This window comes from Gymnogyps californianus, chromosome 5 (assembly GCF_018139145.2).
Source record: "Gymnogyps californianus isolate 813 chromosome 5, ASM1813914v2, whole genome shotgun sequence".
In the NCBI taxonomy this organism is placed as follows: domain Eukaryota; kingdom Metazoa; phylum Chordata; class Aves; order Accipitriformes; family Cathartidae; genus Gymnogyps; species Gymnogyps californianus.
In genome coordinates, this window is record NC_059475.1 from 3,042,148 (window position 1) to 3,065,256 (window position 23,109).

Sequence of the window (23,109 nt, forward strand, 5' to 3'; positions counted from 1 at the left end):
TGAAGAGATTTGGATTTATTTGGCCAACTGAAAGAAGTGAACTTGTAGAGAATAACCTCTCACTCAAGGATAGAGCAAGCCATCTGACTGAAGGGTTTGTGGGCTGAGAAGGCTACTCATTTGGTTGTAACTCTGGTTGTTTGAATCTCCTGTGTGATCTGTTAGATAACTTTTCTGCCTTGGAAGGCTGTAGTCCAGTTTGTTAAAGCTGAAAAGGTTAGACTTAGATTATGTTTCTAGGGGATGCACGATTGGAGAGAATCAGGAAAATAATTCCTATTTAAATTCATTTTTTCTCTGCCTTAGGGAGAGATTGACAATATACCAAATAGCCATTTTTGTTTCCAGATAATGCTGATCATTTCCAGTTGAGTGTGCTCTACATGCTGTTTTTCAGATTGAAATCAGCAATAATACACGTGATACAAACTTGCCTAAACATATTCTGTAGTTCTGATAGTTTCCATCTCTGTAATTTAGTATTTTAACTTTTGGAATAAGTCATGCTTTAAGATAGGGGTAGTTATTCTACTTGTGAAATGGAAGCTAAGTTTCATGGGTTTGCCTCCATCAGGAACCTGTGCTTCAACCTTTATTTTCTTCATACAGATCTTTATGAAGGACTTGACATTTCTACTTCCTTCCTCAAGTATTGTCTTAACGGGCTGTTAGCAAAGTAGAAATTCTTGCCGTCTTGAAAAGTCTACACAAATGATGGTTGTTATGTTGAATGTAACAGTGCTGGGTTCAAATCTCAGGTGTCTTGTCTGACCATGGGTACATCTCTTTATTTCCCTTTTGCCATTGGTAAGTCTGTAAAATTATGGCAATTCTAACAGCTCTGCACAATTCTTGAGCCTTAAAGTGTTAGGGAAGCTACATGAAGCAATGAACAAGTATGTTTTCTAAAATTTAGTGTTTGGATAAAGCAAAAGTGTTTTTAGATTGACTGGGTTTTTTTAGCCTGAAGTTTATATATTTAAGATTGTACTTCATGCAGAATTATTCTGCACTTGATAGGATGTATTTTGCATTTAACTTTGTATGCAATGAATCTTGGACTTACACAGCCCAAAGTCGAAGTAATGTGTGCCCTATTTAAGTAATGAGCTATTGATTTTAAAATTACTCATTTTATTACCATAATATGGAAATAGAAATATTCTGAAAACCCATCTCTGAAATGGATGCTGTTTAATTTCAGTTTGAGATGGGACAGAAATGGACTTTAAGGATTTTACCTATTGAAATTTGGCATATCACAGATAGCAAGGACTGTTCAGCATCATGTAGAGCCGTACACTGTACTCAAAGCATCTGTGAAGAAATGCTTCTTCCTCTTGCTTGAGCTCAGACCTCTGAACAGCCTTGTAACGTCATGTCGCCTTTATTTGTCACTGGTAGCTATACCCTATATGCACTCTGTTGCTAAGTATTTACAACACCTTCAGGATCAAAGAAATGCTGCCAAGAAGGCTCATTGTGAGAAATTTTGACCTACTTTTACATTTGGCACTGCTTTGCCTGCCAAGACCAGGTAGACTGTGAACAGACCGTCGCACGTCTTCAGTGAAGAGGTCCAGTCTGACATTGAGATAAGAGAACTCTGTCACGGCAAGGCAAACAAAAAGCAATACTGCAAACAGTCAGAGGTTAAACTTCATTTTCCCTCTTCTACCCCCTTCTCTCGGGGATGGAAAGTGAGTTTGCTGGGAGAAGGGGCGTGGAGGTTGCAAGTTCAGTTCATTTGTGTGTGCATGTTTGTTTTCCACCCTTTTCCTGCTGCTAGTTCTTAGCTCTGCAGCACTGGGGCGTGTGTAGAGAACCAATTTGCTTTCTGTGATTGCTTTAAACAAGTTTAAACGGCTCATGCCATAAAATTAGTGCAGGTCCCCTTCTCCTAGCATGTAAATGAGAAGAAATGGCTACACATCTGATTTTTTTTAAACCTACATTTTTGCTTTACAGGCTGTGATGGAGTTTTCCTTATGTAGTACATGACTGAAACAGTATATTAGTAAGCTGTATTTGTCAAGTAATAGAGATCAGTTTGTGTATTTTGTTACCCAAAATTCATGTTGCGCTTCTTCCGTTCCCTTTCCTCTCGCCCTTGCATGGAAAACACAAAACTTTGTAAAATTTTGGCGATTTAGTATTCCCACTTTCAATATCTAAATTGAAGTATAAAACGGGGTAGTTTATGCAATAAATGTGCTGTACACGAAAAGAAAATCATAGGTGGTTTTCATACTTTTAATCAGAGCAGTCATAGACCTCTACAGTAGGATGAAGTGAGCATAGCTTGAAAATGCCTGTTCATTTCATTAGCTGACTCTGAAAGGACCCTAGATGCTTTTTTTTTTAGGTGTAGATGCCTCACGTTGATCAGGTGAATTGATCCGGAGTTTTCTGAGCACTGCTTTTGGAACTTCAGCCTTCAGCTTTTTAAGGAATGATATTATGAATTTGTTTGGTTTTGTCAACAAAAATGAAAGAATCAGAGCAAGGTTTGATGAGGTACCTAGCTAATAGGCTTCTGAATTCTTTGTATTAATGGAGATGAGAGTGGGATTTGGGTAGGGAAGAGGAGGGGTGTTCTTTGAAGCAAACACTTTCTATGATTAGGTTCTCAAAAGTAGCCTTCTAACTTCTATTAAGCTATTGATTGTTTACAAGGAAACGAAGGAAATGGTTATTATTTGGGTGTATTAAGAAAAAGGCTGGAGACAGCTTTACTGTTGACTCTTCAGTGGATAAGTATGGAACCCCACCTTGAAAATGTGAGTGGTGAAATGAAGAAAATAAGCCAGTACACTTGTAGGTTCAGTCAGTTTCTATAACATTAGGACACTGACGGAGGGCTTCAGTGCTACGGTATGGGCTCTGAGGGTTGCATATTCCATCCCACCCTGAAATCCCTGAACAGGAGTATGTTTGGCTTTCTCGAGAAACAGACATTTTCTTATTATATCCTTTTCATAGCAGGGGTATTAATTGTAAGAAAAGGTCATGTCTGAATTATACAGTAAATAATAGTAAGTTGAGAGACAGTATTCAAAAGCTGTTGATGCTTATGGAGATGATCTGTTGCTCAGAAAGTCACCATTGTGGTAGTTTCAATTCATGTGTGGTGCTTAAATACTTTGTAGTTTGGAAGACGTAATTACATCATCTCTTTAACAGTAACATGAAGTTGCATCCCTCAGGAGAGCTGGAAAGTCACCAAAAGGATAGTCTGTGATACACAAAAGATCTGGAGTTTGGAGGCTGTCCATTGGTGTCCTGATATCATCATCCTTGCCTTTGTTCAGAGCTTTAAATAAAAAGGTCACACCAGTTTTTCTTTAATTAGTTTCCTCCTCCCCTTCTGGATTATTAATGGCACTGAAGCAGATGCAGGCTCTTATTGTATTGAATGCTTTAGTGACTAGATTCTGTACAAGACCAGTGGTAACAATAGTTGGCTAGTAAAAAATTAAGAAGAGAAAAGAAAAGTTGCTCCTATTTCTTTCTATCCTAAATAGTTTTGTAGGTATTTTAAAGCCAACCTAGCACCGTGTTTTGCAGTGCTTGCGATTCATGAATACTTAACCCTTGACACTGTCTTTATTCAGAAGAATGTCTTGCAACTTGTGCTGTGTAATGGTTTTATACTTAAAAGAGCGTTCAAAATCTTTTTTTTTTCTGTTTTTTCTTTGAGCTAATTTTTAGTAACCTAATGTTTAATGAAAAGCACTAAACAACTTAAGGCTTTTACAGTCATTCCCTGTATGTGAAAGATCCCATTTTAATGTGGATTTTATGCATTTTCTTCATCTGCCGTCTACTTTTTTCTTAGCCAATGACAGTAAGATTCTTAAGGCTACTTTCTCTTTAAGGACATACTGCTTACATAAATAGTCCTTTACACCATCTCCTTGTTTTATAATATTAACTGTTTATCAGAAGATGGGAAATATTCCTTAGAAATGTGTTTTCCTGATTGTGCATGCCTTGTTACTATTTCAATTATGCAGATTCTTGATGCTGTGGAAATTTGTGCTTGATGACGCCAAGGCAGCTGCACGTTGTTAGCATTGTAGGCTGTCAGATGATCATGTGGGATTCTTGCAGCATGCAACATTCAATAGGATTGAAAAAGGGCTTTTGATGCAAGGCATAGCTTTCAGAATATATTTGTGCCTTTTAGTTAGCTAATATAAAATCATAATTTATTATCTTTAAATTTAAAATGCTGCCTCATTTTTCTTCTGGTTGGTTTCATTTTGGCTTCACTAGAAGATGCATCTGGTACATCCACGATTGAGGAGTTTATTAATGATACTGTCATTCAGTTCACTTACTTTTTTTCCTTTTAGAGTCCTAGCTAGCCCACAGATTACATGATCACATGTTCATTCAGTCATTCATATAGAACACAAACCACCATGCATGATTTCTTCTTCTTTCTTTTTCCTCTCTGCCTTTTTTATTCCCTTTAAGTTGCTTTGTCATGTTCTCTTTTATCATTAAGCTTAGTCTTTGTCTTCCCCTCGCTACTATTTGTTCTATATTTTCCCATGCTTGGTTACTGCAATATTATTTGATTAACGGGCTGTGATGATGATGAACCTGCACACTGGAGGAGCAGCTACTACAGTGGTGATGAAGGGATGTAATAATGGTCGCTATCCTCGGAATTCTCTCTACAGTGACTGCATAATAGAAGAAAAGGCAGTGGTCCTGCAGAAAAAAGACAATGAAGGATTTGGATTTGTGCTCAGAGGGGCAAAAGGTATGTGCTTGTGTGTGTGTGTGTGTGTGTGTGTGATGTGCACTGGCATGAAGAAATTTATACATCTCTGAATATAAGCAGGAATTATTCTTGGTGCACTTGGTTGCTAGACAACAGGATTCTCTGTATGCTATACTACTCCGACGGATTTTAGTGGCTTCTGTCTGAAGCAGTTTGCATTTTTACAAAGGAGAAGCACTGTATAATCGTTTTGGGGGGAGAAAGTTTTGTCTGTATTTTTATTGTGTTGGTGTATGTAATATTTTGTCATTAATCTGTTTTGTTATGCAGTTTACCTAACTATGGGAAACCTGCTTTCCTTATAAAAGCTGCTTCTTTATTTCAAATGTCAGTCTATTTAAATAGGTCTGTGAATAGAAATAGACAAGAGAGTGATATTTTGTTTAAAATAGGTGTGGATCTTCTGCAAGGTGACATTGGTGCAGTTTTAGTATGAAAATATGATCTTTTTTTATATCTTCAGAAGCTGCACGTATGTTGCATGGCCTGTAGTGTGCTCATTTTAAAAGCTGTTCGTATGTTAAACTGCATGTTACTTTTCTGTAGACTAAAATCTATACTAATGGCATTCTTAAGAGTTAAAAAAAGCATTCTATTTAATGCTTTGCTTTTTAACTTTCAGTCTAGTTTGCTCCTTTTGTATTTTAAAAAAAAATATATGATGGTATGTCCCATCTCTTGCTCCCCCTCATTTTACATGGGTTCTCCCTTGCCTTGCTTGAGCATGAAAATTATTCCATATCTTCATTCTTGGGACATCATTTTTGCTCTCCCTGTTCCCCCACCCTAAACCAGTCCACCATAGATTTTCAGTGTTGTAAAAGCTTTTCGAATTTTAGCTAAATAAAAATTTTTGGAGTTGTACTAGGAAAGCCAATAGCGCTAGCTTTTAGCTAACCCACTGGCATGAGTTGTCTGTGCATAGAGCAGAGGTTACTCCTTCTGTGTAAGCCCAACAATTTTCCCCAGATTTTCTCTGTGACAGTGAGGGCACCTCAGGTGAAAGACCCAAGGACTTTTCTGCTTGTATGTGTACGTGACAGAGAGAGCGAGAGGGCTGTTACAAGGCCTGCTGTGCCTCCTTTCCTAAAAAGTGATTTCTTCCGTTATCTTCTGTGTAATATACATCTAAATCTAGAAGAAAAATTCAGTTTGATCTTTTTTGTCCTTTCCCACCCACTCCATCCCCCCAATTTGGCCAGGTGCTCTCCTCTGGCTACAGTACATAATTCATTTTTAGTTGGATGTTGCCAGAGTTACAAGCATTTTGCTAGGCATACAAAAGGGTTACTTGAACTAATACTGAATATCCTGGAATACTCAGAATCCAGCTGTTGCCTCATACAGCTTGATTTGGTTTGTCTCAGTAAAGCAGCATGCATTTTTCTCTCTGAATTGAAGACCTGTGGATTGCTATTGCAGAGAGATTGCACTCTGTTCCCAGCATCTTGATATCCTCTGAGGCAGAGTCCTCTTACTTTTAGCACCCACCATTTTTTAACCATAAATTTGAATGGCCAAGAGTAGGCCTTTAGTCAAGTGGTATTTGCAAGCACTCCATAACTTTCTTTTTTTTAATGTGGTATTTATTTTTAAAGCTGACACACCAATTGAAGAATTCACCCCAACTCCAGCCTTTCCTGCTTTGCAGTACTTGGAATCTGTGGATGAAGGGGGAGTAGCATGGCAAGCTGGCCTGAGAACTGGAGACTTTTTGATCGAGGTAGGAGATCCTGAAATTTGATTCTCAGTGCTCTTTTGGGGAAATAGTGATGTTCCCTTTGTAGAATTTACTTTGGGAAAAGTGTGTGATGCTTCTGAGCAGCAAGTTCAGTGGACTAACACCAATAATGTACTTGACTTGATCTATTTTAAAATCTCATGCAGCATTTAGGAAAGCAGTTAAAAAGAACAATGTTCGGGTTGGCTGGGAATTTTCTATTTCTTCTTTTTGTTTTTTGGGAATACACTATCAGAGAAATTTGGGAGTTTTTATTCTTCTTTGCGTTATTGAATTGAAATTTAGATTAATTTCAATATTTATTGTAGGCTATCAATTCTGTGGTCTTCTAAATATTTTTACAGAGTCACCAAAATTAATGACTTTTTATGCAACTGTTTCTGCAATCAGAAATGTCAGTGGTCTAGTGCTGTTTAGAAACCATGGAGAATAAAGCAAATTACTTTGGCTTGAAATTAAATATTTGCAACAGTGCACTGTAAATACAATCATACAAAAAATAAGGAGCAAACGTTATTGCAATATAAATTACTTTATAAAAAGCGTATATTTAAATACTCTCTTCACTCATACCAAAAATGTCTTCACGTTTTGTATTTCGGAGGATTTTTGGTTGGTATTTTAGGTTTTGTTGAAATAGTTGGTACTCCTTTTTAGTGTTACTGGGCAGTTTGCAACAAAATCATGATTTGGGATTTTCTTGCTCTTCCCCCCACAAGCTTTTCATGACCAACAAAGCGATGCTGTGATTCTGTGAAACTAGGTATTTGAAAATAGGTCTTTCAGGATGGATCGACCAAGTCTTGTCTGTAAGATCTATCGATTTGATTTGATTTTATTTTTTCTTCTTCAGGTGCATATGTGTTTTGTTAAAGTATTTACTAGTGCTACAACATTTATTTCTGCAGAGCTGGCCTTTACATTCGGGAGAGGATATAATATGCAGCTTTTATTTGTTGTGTGCATTGAACTCCCATGGTGACTGAATTTAAATAGTTGCACCGCTTCTTCACATTGTAACAATGAAAGAACAGGCTTTGCAGACTTCTGAAGTAAATAGATGTGCATTTTTATCTGTGTCTTCAAAGTACATTTTTCTTACTGTTTGTTTACTTAAGAATAAGCATTTAGCAAGCTGTTAAACAATAGCTTACAAATTGTACTGATACGTACTCTGTGCAAAGACGCTTTCAAAACTATGATTATTGATGCTAGGTGGGTTTTTTTGAACAATGCTTTATTTTTAGAAGTTGATTTCTTGTTAGGCTTTTAATCTATAGGAAATAGGAATAGTACTGTACTGGCTGATTTCACAGATAGATTTGATGGTGAATAACGTGTAAGTTAATGGAGAGGATTAGAGAATGATAACTGTGCATATGGATTCTTTTAAGATCTCTGAAGGGATGCAAGAAGTCCGGGTAACTGATTCTGCACAAAGCTTTACTGGTTTTCTGGCAAATGAAAGAAGAATTATAATTAATTGTCGAGACAATTTACTCCTAGCCTTATCTTAGAAGAGCAGTTAAACATGCACATGCATTGCTGAATCAGGACATTAATCCATACTCTACACAGTCCAGCATATTTGTAATTAATTCTGAAAGAAGCAGTTGTTACATGCAAATCAAATCCATTTCAGTGTAATTTATGTTCATCAGGGTTATTCTGTTCTGAATTTTGCGACTTAATTAAGAGGATATGGTAATCCTGAGAAATCACAACTTTGCTGTTGTTGAAGACTTTTAGGTTGGAGAAAGGCTGGGGTTTTTTTCTATTTTATGAACTACATGTGCAGTGCACAATACTGTCTAGCTATAGAAAGCCATCTTTGAAGCTATTTACACTGATGCGAAAGATACTGCTGTTGAAATACAAATGACTGGGCCACCTGCGCCTCTAGGAATGCCAAGCTACTTTATTTCTTGTGTTGAACCGAGAAGAGTTAAATGTACTGTATGTTGCAGTGAGCGGTTATCATAACGGGTGTAGTTAGGCTGTCTAAATGATTTCTCCCATAACTCTGAAGTTTATGCTGCTGTGTGTAAGTGCCACCTCAACCATTTGTAAGTAATATAATGCATTTATCATAAATGTCACATGAATAATAAAAGAGTTAATGGGCAACTAAGATCCTAATTAGTCCCATTTATAACACTTGCGGCAAACATCAGGCTTTAGGGGAGTGAGAGTCCAGTTTGGCAGAGGGCAAAATGCAAGGAGAGCAGATGTTTCGCTCTTGCTCGAGGAGGTTCGGTGGCTTGGGGTCATGGAGATAAGGGGAACCTTTTCCCTTACTCCTCACTATGGAAAGACAGGTTTGACAGGAAGATAGATCCTTTCTTTGGAAGCAGGAGAGATCATGAGGGTAGGTGAAGAGAAGGCATCATTTCTTCATGTGTAATCATGGTCTCTGGATCTTCTGAATGGGGTAAAACTTCAATATCAGCTACTGAGCATACTAAAGTAGTTCAACGTTGAAGATGACGCGTGTTGAGCAGAACAAATAAAAGATCTATACAGAAAAGGAAGAAAAGGTGTTGTCTTGCTTCAGCAGGTAAACAGAGTAGATATTAGCTGGAGCAGGGTTGGCACAGTATCATTGGACTGAGTTTTTAATCAAGTTTGCAGTTTTTCCGAAAAGCCACGTGATACTGATTCGTCCAACATGTACCATTAACTTTAACGTGAGGCTTCAGAGATTCATGTTAAACTTGCCTTTGGAAATAGTGTTCACAGACTCTTCATTGAGATTTCTGACAATGTATGTTTTTTCTCCTTGCTTCAAACCCAGTCATATTTTTTCTGATAAAAATTGTAAAAAGTGGCTTTTCTGGATAGAGCACAAATAAAATGTATTGGAAAAGCGCATGAGTAGTTTTAGAGCTGAAACAGTTAGCTAGAGACAGCTGTCATTATATGTGGATTTTCATAAGCAATTCAACAGTTACTGATTCATGTGATTTTTCTTAGCTTTGATAAACAATCAGAAATGGAGTATGGTTATGATTTGGTTGTTATAACTGAGAGAGATTGTATAGCTTGCCCTATTTGCTATTTTTCACTATTTTAGTTGATGTTTTCTTGAATCTTGGTATCTGCCCAATTAAAAAGACAGATAAAAGTGAAGTAACATAGTGGGGCAAGTGCTATCCAACCTAAAAATTACGGTTTCCATTAGAAGGGATTGAAAAAACTACAACCATCGTTAATGTATACACCAATTCTAAAGCCATTGTAGGTCATTGTTAATTCATCAGAGTGGCTGGATTTCTATAGTACACCTGTTCAAGTTTGTAAATGCTGGATCAGAAAAAATCGAAACATAAGCTGATTTGATTTGTTACGTGAAATATTTGCAAGGAAGAAATGTATTAGCTCTGGCTCTAAATCTCTTATTTATGACTAATCTTTATGTTCCTAACCCTTCGTTACCTTTGTTTAGTGTAGTAGTCAAACTAAGCATAAATAGAGGAACGGTTGAATACTACTGTTCAGAGAGTGCTGCCTTAAAACATGACTTAAAGAATTCTTTAAACTGGGGTTGTGTTTTCTTTTGAGATTTGCTTTGATGACGTATACAAGTATAACCATCTTTGCATAAAGAGATCCATTAAAGTGCAAGAGGGTTTTTAACTCAGAGTAGGTTTTGGTTTTTTTAGTATAGTAGAATATAGGCTATCTTACTAAATTAAAACCCAGTGGATTATTAACTATTTGTTATTGTTGTACCCATGAGTGTGCAGCTGTTTTGCAGATGTTGCATGATGCGATGTGTGGGGATTTTTCATCTGCCACAGAGCATATGTCATACCAAACAATAATGTTATAACATCAATACTTAGAAAGTGAAACTAATTCTGCAATATTTTGCCAGAATAATGCATTTGCTCTTCAAATGAGGCGTTGCAGTTTGCATTATTGTGCCATAAAATCACTTATTTTTCCAGATAAATTGAAATGTTATTGTCTTCAGAATAGGATGGCTGCTTATTTACACTCCAGTTCAAACGTAAACTAGATAAAACCAGTGTATTATCCATTAAAAAAAAAAAAAGAAAAAAAAAGGCAAAATTCAAGGTTTGATTTGAGGATCAAAACCAGAGGTGGTAACAGAAGAAATCTCATCATTTTGCTGCAGAACAGTTCAGTTGGTACTTGTACTAAAACATGCAAACCAGTCTGTAGTATAACTGCCTGTATTTCTTTATCCTCAAGAGCTTATAGAATTTACTAGTACAAACTTTTCTTTAAGTAGTGATAGGTGGAAAAAAGACATCATTTTATTACAGACAGCATTATTTTATCATTGTATTAGATAAAGATATCTGTCCTCTATATGTAGGAAGTTGCAATAAGCATTTAGGGAGACATTTAAAATATCTAGAATTTTTTTTTAAAAAAATACACACATACACAAACAAGTAACTTTAGATTCATATTTAGCATAGGTTAGATTTTTGTTTTATTCCAGTAAACACTTTATACAAACTTCAAAACTGATCTGGAAAGCAAGCTTTTAACTTTATTGTTGTAACTTAGACTATAGTCATTATGAATATTTTTGGCAAGCAGAGCAATGTTATGTCTTATATTTGTATTCAATGGCTGGATGAATTAGTGGTTTTACAAAGCCATCTGTTACTGATTTAAATCCTTTTAGCAACAGAGAAACCTTCCCATCCTTAGGTAATCTTCATTAATTACCCTGTGGCTGAGTTTTCTCTTATTTCTAGTGTGAACTTTGCTAGCTTCTGCCACCAGATATAAATCTAATTTTTTTTTTTTTCAGGCAGCTACATGGGGACCACGATATTTTTTCTCTCTTGGAAATAAACTGAGGCTTTGTTAGTGTCTTTGTAATAACATGGATTATCACATGGCAATTTTTTCCGGTTGTTTTCTGAAAGTTTGTTCATATCCTCCCAAAAGTGTGGTTGCCAGCTCGGTGCAGTACTTAGTAAGAGCCTCCCTAATATTGTGTGTAGGCGAAAGAAAGAAAAGACAACAATAGTCTTGCATTTTTGTATGCTATCTTTAGCGCTCACACTTAGGCCTTTTGGTGGACCAAAAGAGTAAGGTCCACCTTAGTCCGCTATCTTGCATTAGGGTTTTTTTCTTGCCAATTATGCTGCTCCTCCTGCCCATGCAGTGAGCCTCCCCTTTTGCACGTTCAGCAGGAGAACGGCCAGGCTCGTTGCGGCGCGCTCTGAGCTGTTCTGTTCCTAGACAGCATCTGGTTTGGGGTTTGGTTCAACTGTACAAACAATATGCTTGCATCTTTTTAATGATGAGAGATTTACCAAAACTGCAATAGTACTGCAATGTTTCAGCACATATATATGTAATATATACTGAAAGTTTGTGTGTGTGTGTGTGTACATGGTTATTGTAAGAGTAGGAGGGCTCTCACTAATGTGCAAGTCTGAGGTACAGCAGATCTTGCCCACCTAAACTGGGCACCAGTATTTTTAAATCTGTGTATTTAATTGATACATAGTTTGATTCAACCAACCGTTAGAGGAAAAAGGTAATTTCTGTTTACCAATCAGTCGTCATCATCTTGGTGACGTCTGTAAACGATGTCCATTAAGCACAAGCATACCCCTGACACTTCTTAAAGTGAACGTTGTCAGAGTCCAAAGGAAACTTTCTTCCTGTTTTGGTTATGAAATTCTTCTGCTTAAGCGTAACTACAGATGTATTGGAGAAGTGGGACAATGGGGTCTTGGAAAAAGAGCAGCTGTGGTACGAGTGTTGAACAGTCTGGTGTATCTGCACAGTCTCTGACCAAGGGGATCGATTTTTCACTTGATGGAAAAGTATTTTGCTTTCTTTGCACTTAAATTCAGTGAGTGAGGGTTGGGGTTCGGTTTTTTTTTTTTTTTAATTTATGGTTTTAGTGGGTGATGGCAGCTGAATGAAATTATTATGCCTTCAAAGTGCTTTGGATCTGCACAAAAGCACTGTAGAAAAATGACAACTATTTTGGATTGTTCTTGTTTTCTGTTGAAATGCAGCCTCTAACCCGTAGGAAGTGATGGTATACCAAACGTGCTCAGTGTGATCGTAAAAACAATGGACCACTCTTGTTTAATTCTAAAAATACATTAATAAGACTGTTACCTTTTTGGCATAGATGGAAATGGGCAGACAAAAAAGAATTTGGTTCTTGCAAGAGCTCAGTTATTCATGCCTAAGCAAATAATATGCTTTAAAATAAGACTGAAAAGCAGACAAAAATGAAATCAGTTTGCTGTTGTCAGACATACAAAACCAGGCTGTGAGCAAAACTGGAAAGCGTTTTCCTTTAGCCTTGATTCTACGTGAGGTGTATACTGGGCTTGTAATCCCAAGGTGCAAGAGAAAATGGTGGTATTTATCCAGTTTCCCAGAAACGTGACAGATACCTATTTGATACTGAGAACTGATTTTTGTGCTTCTTTGAGAGGAGGATTTGGAAGGAATTTTGGTGATAATGGCAGCAACCGTCAGAATTAGCTCTGTGTCCATTCAGTTCTCCATTATCAGTTTTAAGGCATTTTGACCTGCATGCCACAGTATTTTTAAGAGAAGTTTGCTAACATTTCTATTGTGAGGGATTCTGCCAAAGCTCGTGGGACTGTGTGTGGAGTGTGGAGCTATCCATAGGGAGCTTTTTGACTTCTTGTGAATATGAAAACCAATATTTCCCTGACTTCCTACTACAAAATCCTCTAAAAATAGCAAATTTGTTTAAAGATAAGCTGCTTATTATAAATAGCCAGTTCTTGGCCGCCTAGAAGCTATCCAGTGGCATCTAGCCATCTTGGCCATCCAGTGTTTCACATAAAGCACAGCTATGGACAGTGTTCACTCTTGCAGACATCTGTCTATCCTCTGTTCAAATAATACAAGAGTAATACAACTCTTCCATTTCTAGCTCTTAGGTGTTGAGGTTAGGTAATAAGACTAATAACACCATATAAATAAATGCCGTTTTTAAGGTATAGTTTGGAGATTTCCAAAAGACATTATATTAAAATTAATTTCTCTGAAGCCCGTTGGCTTTTTTTAGTCTCTTGATACTATGGAAACCTGGTTGCCGGAATGGAGCTATATGAAAAACAGTACTTGTGCCTGGTATTTTAGGGGAGAAAATACAATTTCTTTTAATTGTGGGATGCGGCTACAAACCGGCAAAATTACAGGTGAAGGAAAACAGATGAATTGTTTTAAATAGTGGAGAATTAACTGACAAATTCCTATTGTTGAGTGCTGCAGTAGAACTAATACCTGGGATTTTTCTTTTTCTTTTTTTTTTTTCTTTTTCCTTTTTATGGGAGGTGTAGGCATCTTACAAGCAGGAGAAGTACTCTAACGTGGAGTTGCATGTGTTTTATTTATTTATTGCCAGTTCTCCTCTTCTTATTCTGAGGCTAGCAATCAATTTGTGTGATGCTGAAAAGCTAAGCTCACCTGCTAGTTGTGTTTCATGAACTATAAGTCTGTCCAGAGGTTAAAAGGAAGTTGCTTGACATCTGATAATCACATACTTCATGAGCAGTAACCTTACCCTCTCTTCCTACCCATTCCTCCTCCCCACCCAAAATTTCTAGTTTTCTGAATAGCTTCATTCGCAGTCTCAAACTGTGCAAATACATCTTTACTATCATCTCCGAATCTGAAGAAGCAAATGAAAACTCTGGAACTTGACATGTATTCTATTCATTTAGTTTTCTTGGTAGATTTTCCTGAAAATCATAATCTTTTAACCTATACTGTGGCATGGAGTTCCTAAACTTTTAGATGTTTCAGAGGGGTTAGATAAATCGCTTCATGTTGGTACACAGAACAGGCTCCCCACTGCTAGGAACTGCAGAAACACTCTTGATTTAGGGAAATCTTGACCTTTTGAATCTGATCTAGGAGAAGCTCTGCATTCCTTTAATTATTATTTCTTTTGCAGTCAATTTCTAGTATGTGTCCTCCATAGAAGAGTGGCCATGGGTTCAGATTTAATCCATTAGTTACTTAAAAAAGCGGGAGAAGGCTTCCTTCCCTATTCCTTTTCTCATCCTGCTACGGCTGTAGATATCAGAAAAAATCACAAACTTCTAACCTACCTCTCAGTCTAATTCGGGTCCTTACGCAACATTAGGGTATGTACGAACAGTATAGGGGTCTATCTTCTATAATAGAAAATAGAAGTGATCAAAAACAGGACACACAAGGCAACATAGTATGACAAATGATCTAGTGAAAAGCTTGCTGATTTTAATAGATGGGAATGTTCAGTGTTGGAGGTATGCTAAGCTTGATCACAGTAAACGGGTGGTCATCCCTCTCAGAGGGCTGCTGTGCTCCTCTGAAGTTATTGCACAACTATGCAGGAGACCAGTGAGAGAGAAGGTAATGACAGAAGATGGCTTTCCAAGGAATCCCTGCCTGGTTGTGTTCTGCTACATTCAAAGTATTTCCTACGGCTTGCAACTGTGGGACTCAGCAAATTTATCAAATTAGGAAATTGAAATATACTTTAAATCAATCAGATTAGAAGTAACATTTTATATCCTATTGTAACACTGATATGAATCTTTTCAGAGACTCTTGTATATAACAATAGAGAATAATAATCCTTTATGTCTACTACTTCATTTTTGCTTCATATATTCCGGCAGTAATTTGGGGAGCTGGATTTCTAGTTCTCCTCGTCTTGTGGTGCAAAGTTTTCACTTGTTACAAAAACATTATTTCTCCATGGTGAGAGTTTTGCCTGTCAGTTTTCAAAACAGGAACTCCTGCGTAGTCTTCATGGCAAGTGCCAACTTTTCTGTTATGGGGTGATGGATGTGGTTGGACTTGAAGGTCTCTGAAGGCTTTGGTTGGACTTGAAGGTCTCTGAAGGCTTTGCTGATCAGAGCACTGAAAATTGTCCTAGCAAATACATCAAAGGTTTAATGGAGTTTTTCAAGAATGGGTAAATAGGGTGATAGAAGTAGGTAGCTAAATGTATCTTTCTTTGCTGATGAAGAGAAAATTTAAGAGCATGTATATACAAAAAAAAAAGTCGTGGAAGAGTTTATTTACAACCTGGAACAAAAAGGGTTGATTCTGGACAAATATTGTGGTTGTTTAGATACTCACTGGAATAAAGAAGAGAGTTAAGAGAGAATCATGACAATCCTGGGCAGAGTAAGTCATTGCAGAGATAAACTTCACCATGAAATACCCCTGATTTACTAGTTTAACAGTTGCTAAAGAATTGGCCTTAAAGATGGCAGAAAAGCCTTTTTATAAAGACTCGGCTTGGAATTGCACTGATGTCATATAACAAAATGTTGTAACCTTGCATATATTTGATGCCAGCCTACATGCTAAAATAGGTGAAGAAATGTGTGAAGCTCATGCTTTGTACTCCCAAAAGCAGGTCTACAAGGCAGATACCAAATTCCTGCATTAACTAAGTTGTGTTTTCTTTTAAAGAAATATAAGCTGCAAAATCAAAGAATCTTATTTCTTTTTTAATTCACAATATAAATCTCTCTAGTATTTTTATTGCAATTCTTTCTTTTAGAATTGTTCTTCTAACAGGCTTCAAACAACTGCTATTGCTTTTAATGGAATCAACCTGTGGCTTGGCTTTTCAGCACTAGAAGGATTTGTGTGAGGCAATAGTCATTGTTAACAGACTTGTAAGTTGTTAACAGTGCATTTGGTATATTTATTCATTTACACTGAGGGTTATCATGACTCATTTTAACTGCTAAATTAAAGAGAGAACTCTTTTTAAATGACCAGCAAAACTTTTATTGTAAGCATTTTCTTAAAGTTTCTTGTTAGTTTTTTTATATCTAAATATGCTTTAATGACTGTGCCTATTATGGGGCTGGCTTTTACAAAAACCGTACACATTGGGAATTGAATTTAAGATGTGTTTTGTCTGTGAGTAGGTATTTGGTTCCCATAATTCCCTGTGCATTTTTAGAATCTGTTTGAGATATTTTAATAGAAATCAAATACGCACCTAACAAATTGGTTGTTCTTCAGAGTTGGAAATGACGTAGGCACCTATTGTCCAAGAATCAAAGACTGGGATTATTATTCATCCCCAAGTCTCATTTTTCTGCAACTTTTTTCCATTTCTTCTCCCTATCCGATGCAAACCTCTTCAGAAGTGCTGTTCAGTTCTTCAGTCCTTTTGCTTCTTTCTTACGGTGTGGGCCCAGCTCTGGGTGGGGCTTGAACTGGTCCCGTTGGGTCTCCCAAAGATGTACTGCTGTGTTCTGTTGTGCCTACATAGCATATTGATCGAGTTAGTTTTGTTTAGATAAGTCTTGATCCACCTGTAAAGGTATTAGAACCTCAGTATTGAGACAAGATGCTTCTCTTTGGCAGCCCTGAAGTTAAGGAGACTGCCCGTATCTTGCCTGGTAGCCAATAATGCAAAATGGGCTACTGCTGCCATTTTAAGACCTGCAGCACGATATCCTTGCAAAGTAGTTGGGATAACTTGCAGCATTTTAGAGTTCTGTGAGGCAGAGTTCCAGCTTTCTGTGTGAATTGTAATGGCCTTATCCAATTGTGCATGTTTCAGCTGGTTTACTGGAAGTGGAAACATGGGATTCAAAACTTTCCCATGATGGGTGAATACTCTGATGGCTACATGCGGTGGCTGGATCCTCTATGAACTATTCAAATGCACCTAATCTAGCTACGTTAAATCTTGTAATTTAGGCACTGACTTTTTTTTTTTTTACCTTCTTCAAGGGAGTTTGAAATGAAAGCTAGATTCCTTTCATATAGATTAGGATGTATTAATGTTAATGTTGACTGTCACTGGAGTAGAAAGGCTGTTTAGATAGGTTTTTCCATCTCTGAAGGGGTTACGTAGTTGACAAATTCTTGTGTTTAGCAGTAGAAAACAGGAAGGGTTTGGAACATAAAGAATGTGAATGGATACAATACATTACACTGCTGTAAAACTCATCAAGAATACCTTTTGCAAACAGGAATATTGTCAGCTTTCTAACATTACAGAGGAATTTTTAATAAGTGAAATTCCTGCTTCATTTGCATGCTAACCCATATCTCATTGCTAAATTACTATTTAAACATCAGCTTGCCTCTCTGTTTATTAAAAAATATTTGATATTTTAAGTAGTTTTATATACTCTGTTTTGCTGCTTTTATTGTACAAATGAATATCACTAATCGAATTTAAATTTTTTAAATATTTTTTTCTAAAGACCTTTTGATGTAGTGAGGTGTAAAAGTTGTTTAATTTTTATTTTTTTTAGTGATAATCTTATATGCAAAAATGCTGCTGCTAGGCAATTATCCTCCCAGAGAGTTTTCAACACAGTTACTCATAATAAACACCAGATCAGTGACATGACGACAGTTTTTGGTAGACGCGTGATCCCTTTCTAAGTATTGACTTTCAAATTGGCATGATTGTGCAAATCCACGTTTTAGAAAATTCTGTTTCTTTACGGGAGAGAAGTATATAAAACTAGATGAAGGAAGATACTAGAATTAAGGTGAACCCACTTGCAGGGTTACCACTTCTGTGGTTCAATCATCAGAACAGAATTGGAGGGTGGTTTTTGCTCATTTGCTCACAGTAAAAGGTTATATATTTGAGTTTAAACTGTTGTAGAAGGCAGCCTGAGTTTAAACAGCTGATGTATAAGCAGGTGAAGGAAATTTGTGCTGTCATTCAGCCAGCATGATGCGTATTCACACATGGCTCTGCTTTGGAAAATCGTGATTGGAAAAGAGAGGTAGTAAACTTTTATCCCTAGCAGTCACTTCCTAAGTTAATATAGTCTTACTTAGGAAAGGTGTGTAACTGCAGTTGAACCACCCAGGGTAACTGAGATTTAGGTTGTTTAAACATTTGCTAATACAGGGTAGGGTTTGGGGGTTGATTTTTTTATTATTAGTTTTCACTAAAATACAGAGCAGATGCATCTCACAGTCAGTTTGTTCCATTGCTGTATTGTTTAGATTACGGTTTCAGGTACATAGATTAAGTCAACGTGCAGGAGCAGCTTTCTCTAAAATGTCTGGCCTATAGCTCAAGGGAAAAGAATGCAGCCAGAATATTCTTTCCAAAATGATGAATACAGTTTGGATCTTACGCACTTCTCCAATACCCTAGGTGGGACTATTTTTCACACTTTTGGAAAGTACTGGGTTTTTAAACAGGCATGTTTGGTTGCCGTGAATCACTTTCTGGTCCTTTCCAGTGCTACCAGCTTTTAAACTTCTAATTTTTGCATTTTTGTACTTCCAGTGTTCATGATTTTGTCATTATTTTTAAATCCCCAGATTTTTTCTGTCATTATCTTACAAAACTAATACTCATTTAAAAATAAAACTTCTAATTTTCATCTTTAAATATTTTTGTTATAAATCTGTAAAGTAAGGAAAAAATACATAGATATTTGGTTTTCAGCATTCTATTGAAATGTCATGATTGTCTTTTGTTAAATCTTGTTTTTCTTGGGCTCTGACAATAGGGAGCAATACATATAGTACTTAACCTAATGCTGAACTGTGTTCATATTTTGAGTTGACACTGAGCAATGGCTCAGTAGTATGCTTTTTTTTTTCCGGACATACTTGTTGAGTCAGTTAGTATTATTGGCTAATTTCTCATATTGGCTGGTTTGACAGTTATCTGGCATTTCTGTCCTCAAAAGGTCTTCGTGGAAAAATACCAATGGTTTGTGGTTTATTTGCTTTGTTTTTTTTTTTTTTCCTTCTAATATTTAAATTTCATCATTTTCTGTAGATCGGAAACAGTTTTTTGCCCCCTTCTGATTTTTATTTCCAGTCCATAGGGTTCTGAATAGAGAAACACTGCCTTCAATAAAATATGCCATGTTTGCACAGCAACTTCTTTTATTGTTCTGTAATAATATCTTGGAAGAAGTGTCTCTTTTGAATTATTATTTTAATTAGTTTTGATTCACTTTGGTTATTGTTCTCTCCTGTGCATACAGAGAACTGTCTCGCAACAAAGTTGACTCCGAAAACTGCCCCGTTACAATTATAGACATTAAAAAATTACAAATCAGGTCCTCCTGACACTCGTTGCAAACCGAGTAAGATGCTTTGAAGGTTTATCTTGTCTCAGACACAGCGTCGCCCCACCGGGCTCTCCTGCAGTGCATGCTGCAGACTGGATCTTGGAGGAACTGAGTTCAAACCCCAACTTTCTCTGTAGTTACGGGAGGGTTCCTGCCTGTCTGGTTTTTTGTATCCTAATTATAAAATGGGATATTTAGTCCGCACAACCTGCAGATTTGAGTGTTTGCTTTATGAGGATTTTGCATATATCAGCAGGGGTGACTAAAACTTAAGGTAGGCTCAATAAACCTGTTACTAAAGGATCCTCCTGCTCTCTGCAAGCCCCATCTGTTTCTAGCACAAGAAGAGTTTGATTTTATTTGATGCTTCCAATATATATAATCTGTATTTATGAGGTTTTGTAAGATCCAGCAAAGTCTTACTGCCCTCTACTCATCTTCGATAAGTTAAACTTTGAGTGTTGTACTCTGAGTAAGATCCACCAAATAGTGGATGAACTGCTATCAGAAAGGCAGAGAGACCAAAAATAGATAAAATGTAATCTCATAACATGAAATAAGAATAACACGAAAGAAAGGCTGCTTGGAACTTCCCTTTAAGAAGTTTTCAGTAGGTGAAGTTTTTTGAATCAGCCTACATTGCTAGGAGCTATCCAAGTCAAAATAAAATAGTAAATTTTTCTTCAAAAGACAAAACTGTCACTTCATAGACAAGATTCCTTTCTTAAGGGCTCCAAACCACAGCTGGGCTTCAAGCAAGGGCCGGGTTGTCCCAGGTTAGGGACAAAAATGCTCAGAAGACACGTCAGGCAAGCACGTAAGTTGGGCTGGATAAATCCAGTCCATGTGTTCCTGCATAAATACTAGTAGGAAGCCAATGGCAGTACGTGTTTGGAAAAACTAAACATTTGAAAATTGTCAGATTTATGGCTGTATATCAAGGCACTGAAGCACTCAAGGATTATCAACAGTAAAATATGTAAGTAAGGCTTGTAACATATTGTTTATATGTGGAAAACAGCATAAATTCAGCACTTCCTAACATCTGGGAATTCTGACCAATCTTTAAAAAAATAATTTTTATTGTCTAAATTCCTCATTTTTGAAGGATTTCTTAAAAAGGTAAAGCCATTGATTGTATTTGTAGAATCCATAGTCTCCTTTCATCCTCCCATGTCTTGTCATCTTAATGTTAATGCCAACTGTACCATCTGATTCTGCTATCAGTTACTATAGATAACCCTGTAGTTCAAGCAGAGATATCCAAATTGGTGCACCTTAGCTGATCATCAAAATCAGGCTTCAGAACCCAACAGGATTCAGAAAGCTGGTATTGAAAAATGAGAGTCCAACTACCTGTGAGAAGTGCTGTCACGTTTCTCAGGTGTTCGGGGTTCCCGGAGACATGCAGTCCAGATAGATCCCTTTTCTCTCAGCATTACTAATACCAGTGGTAGCATGAGCTGGATGTAGCTGCTTCAGCTACCATATGTATCCATCTCTTCAGGCTGTTCATGTTTTATGGCAGTTTTGGCAGTCTGCCGGGATTTTTCTGAGTAATGCGAGTGGTGGGGAACAATAATATTAACCCCTTTGTATCTTAGCCAACCATGAGTAGGATTTTGTGGAGCAGAACACGCTTTCTAGCCTCCCCTGCTTACCCTTTCTCCTCCCTGTGCCCCTCAAAATATACAGATGAGTATGTGTTAGGAAGCCTAAATAGAGAGGTGGATATGGATAAACTTTCTAAGGAGGTGATAGTGTAAAAAAGGAAGATGATATGATTCTCCTTCTACATTTTTTCCAGCTATTTGAAAAGATAATGTGTGATTCTTTGTTTTCCCATGTTCTACTTCACTTCCAAGCTCAAATATGAATGGCAACCACAGTGGTTAATGCTGACAACCTTTCTCCACCCTTGTCTCTTTTCTAGAAGTGAAAGAGTTGCAGTAGCAATATAATACAGCACTGCAGGCTTTTTCTTAGGTGAACCAAAAGCTAATGCTTCCTAACTTCTCCATGGAGTCATTCTGAGATCATCAGAGGATGCTAATCCTATACTGAGAGCTGGTGGCTGGGGATGCTTGCGTTATGGTAACGTTATTAAAATACTGACAGCACGTCACTGCCTTAAGGGTTAGACAACTGTATTTTGATAAAGGCAGGACAGAGAAAGCACGAATAAACTGTTGTTTTCTAATACAGGGAAATGAACACAGAAAAAAATGCTTATAGGCTTGCATTTCCAGGGAAAAACACAGAAGACTGCAAACACATTTATTTTACTAACACTGCTGATATGCTACTCCACTCTATCACATTATGAAAGTCTTCATCGGAGGTTATTTGAGGTCTCTACATAGGCCCAGACAACTTTGCCAGATATCTGCTGCTTTTCTCCGCTTAGGTTAGTGCCACTTTATTACATCCAACAGCCTTCCTCCTCTTATGCCTTCCTTCCTCACCCTTTTACTGGAAGATGTAAATTTTATGCTTAACTGCTGTTAACTGTATTCAGTGTGGGAAAGGAAGGTACATATTGTTGACGTGCTGCAACCTCACATCGCATGTTGCGTATCAGCCCAGTAGACCTGCACGTCCTCAGACTTGTTTATGAGCTTCCCCGGGCTTCCTGCCTAGGAGCAAACAATACCACTTAACTAGCTCTCGAGTCGCCACTAATTGAAGCAGCATAATTATCAAATACTTGGACTCATTCCACATCTGAAATAAAACAGCTGTGTTATGATGTTATGATCAAATTCTTTCACTGTTATATGACCTAATAAATTAACGGTTGGGAATCATGCATTTGTGACTCACAGTCTGTCACTAAAATATACTAATTCCATCAATGGTCTTTTGGATAAATTTCTCTGAATGGGTACTGGTTTACTTAGTCTGAAAAGAAGTGTGGCTGTTTCATGCCACCAGTTCTAAGAGGACTGAGTTAGTGGTCTCTGATCTACAGAAGAGTAATGAAGAAACTAGAAAATAATGAAATATTTTTGTAAAGATTTGGCTTCACAGGGGACCGACTGCCTCATCAATTTAGTGAGAGACGTAGGCCAGCTCCTGAGAGCTCTCAAAATTGTCCTGGGTTGCTGCCCAAGGAGCTGTGTGGATATACTTTATGTAGATTGATCGCTCTGGAGAAAGAGTAATACAGCTTATTGCAGACTAACCCTTGCTACAACAAGCTCAAGGGTGAAAAATCAAACAATTCCATTCTTGCTAAGCAAAAGAGTAATATCTTGTTTGCAAAATTATAAGTAGTTTAAACAGCAAGCAATAAACCATTCTTCTGAATTCAACTAAACATGACTTCTCTTCAGCTGTTCAAGTATTTTCATTTACTTGGGAGCTGGAAGTTTAGCAGCCTTCTATACATGTTGGCCTGCCTTAGACACCTTTCAAAACAAAAGGTATCTGCCTACTTTTTCCTTTCTTGTTTTTTATCTATTAGGAATGCAGCCACCAAAAAAGGCAGCATA

General features: G+C 37.2%; 1 protein-coding gene across 2 annotated transcripts in view; it reads left to right on the forward strand.

Annotated features, from left to right (window-relative positions):
• SHANK2 (SH3 and multiple ankyrin repeat domains 2) overlaps window positions 1–23,109 on the forward strand; it is a 319,025-nt gene that overhangs the window by 173,247 nt on the left and 122,669 nt on the right. For both annotated transcript variants that reach the window (XM_050897450.1, XM_050897451.1), the window contains 2 exons: window positions 4,692–4,774; window positions 6,394–6,518. In XM_050897450.1, coding sequence (XP_050753407.1) covers window positions 4,692–4,774; window positions 6,394–6,518 — 208 coding nt within the window. The remainder of the gene's footprint in view (window positions 1–4,691; window positions 4,775–6,393; window positions 6,519–23,109) is intronic.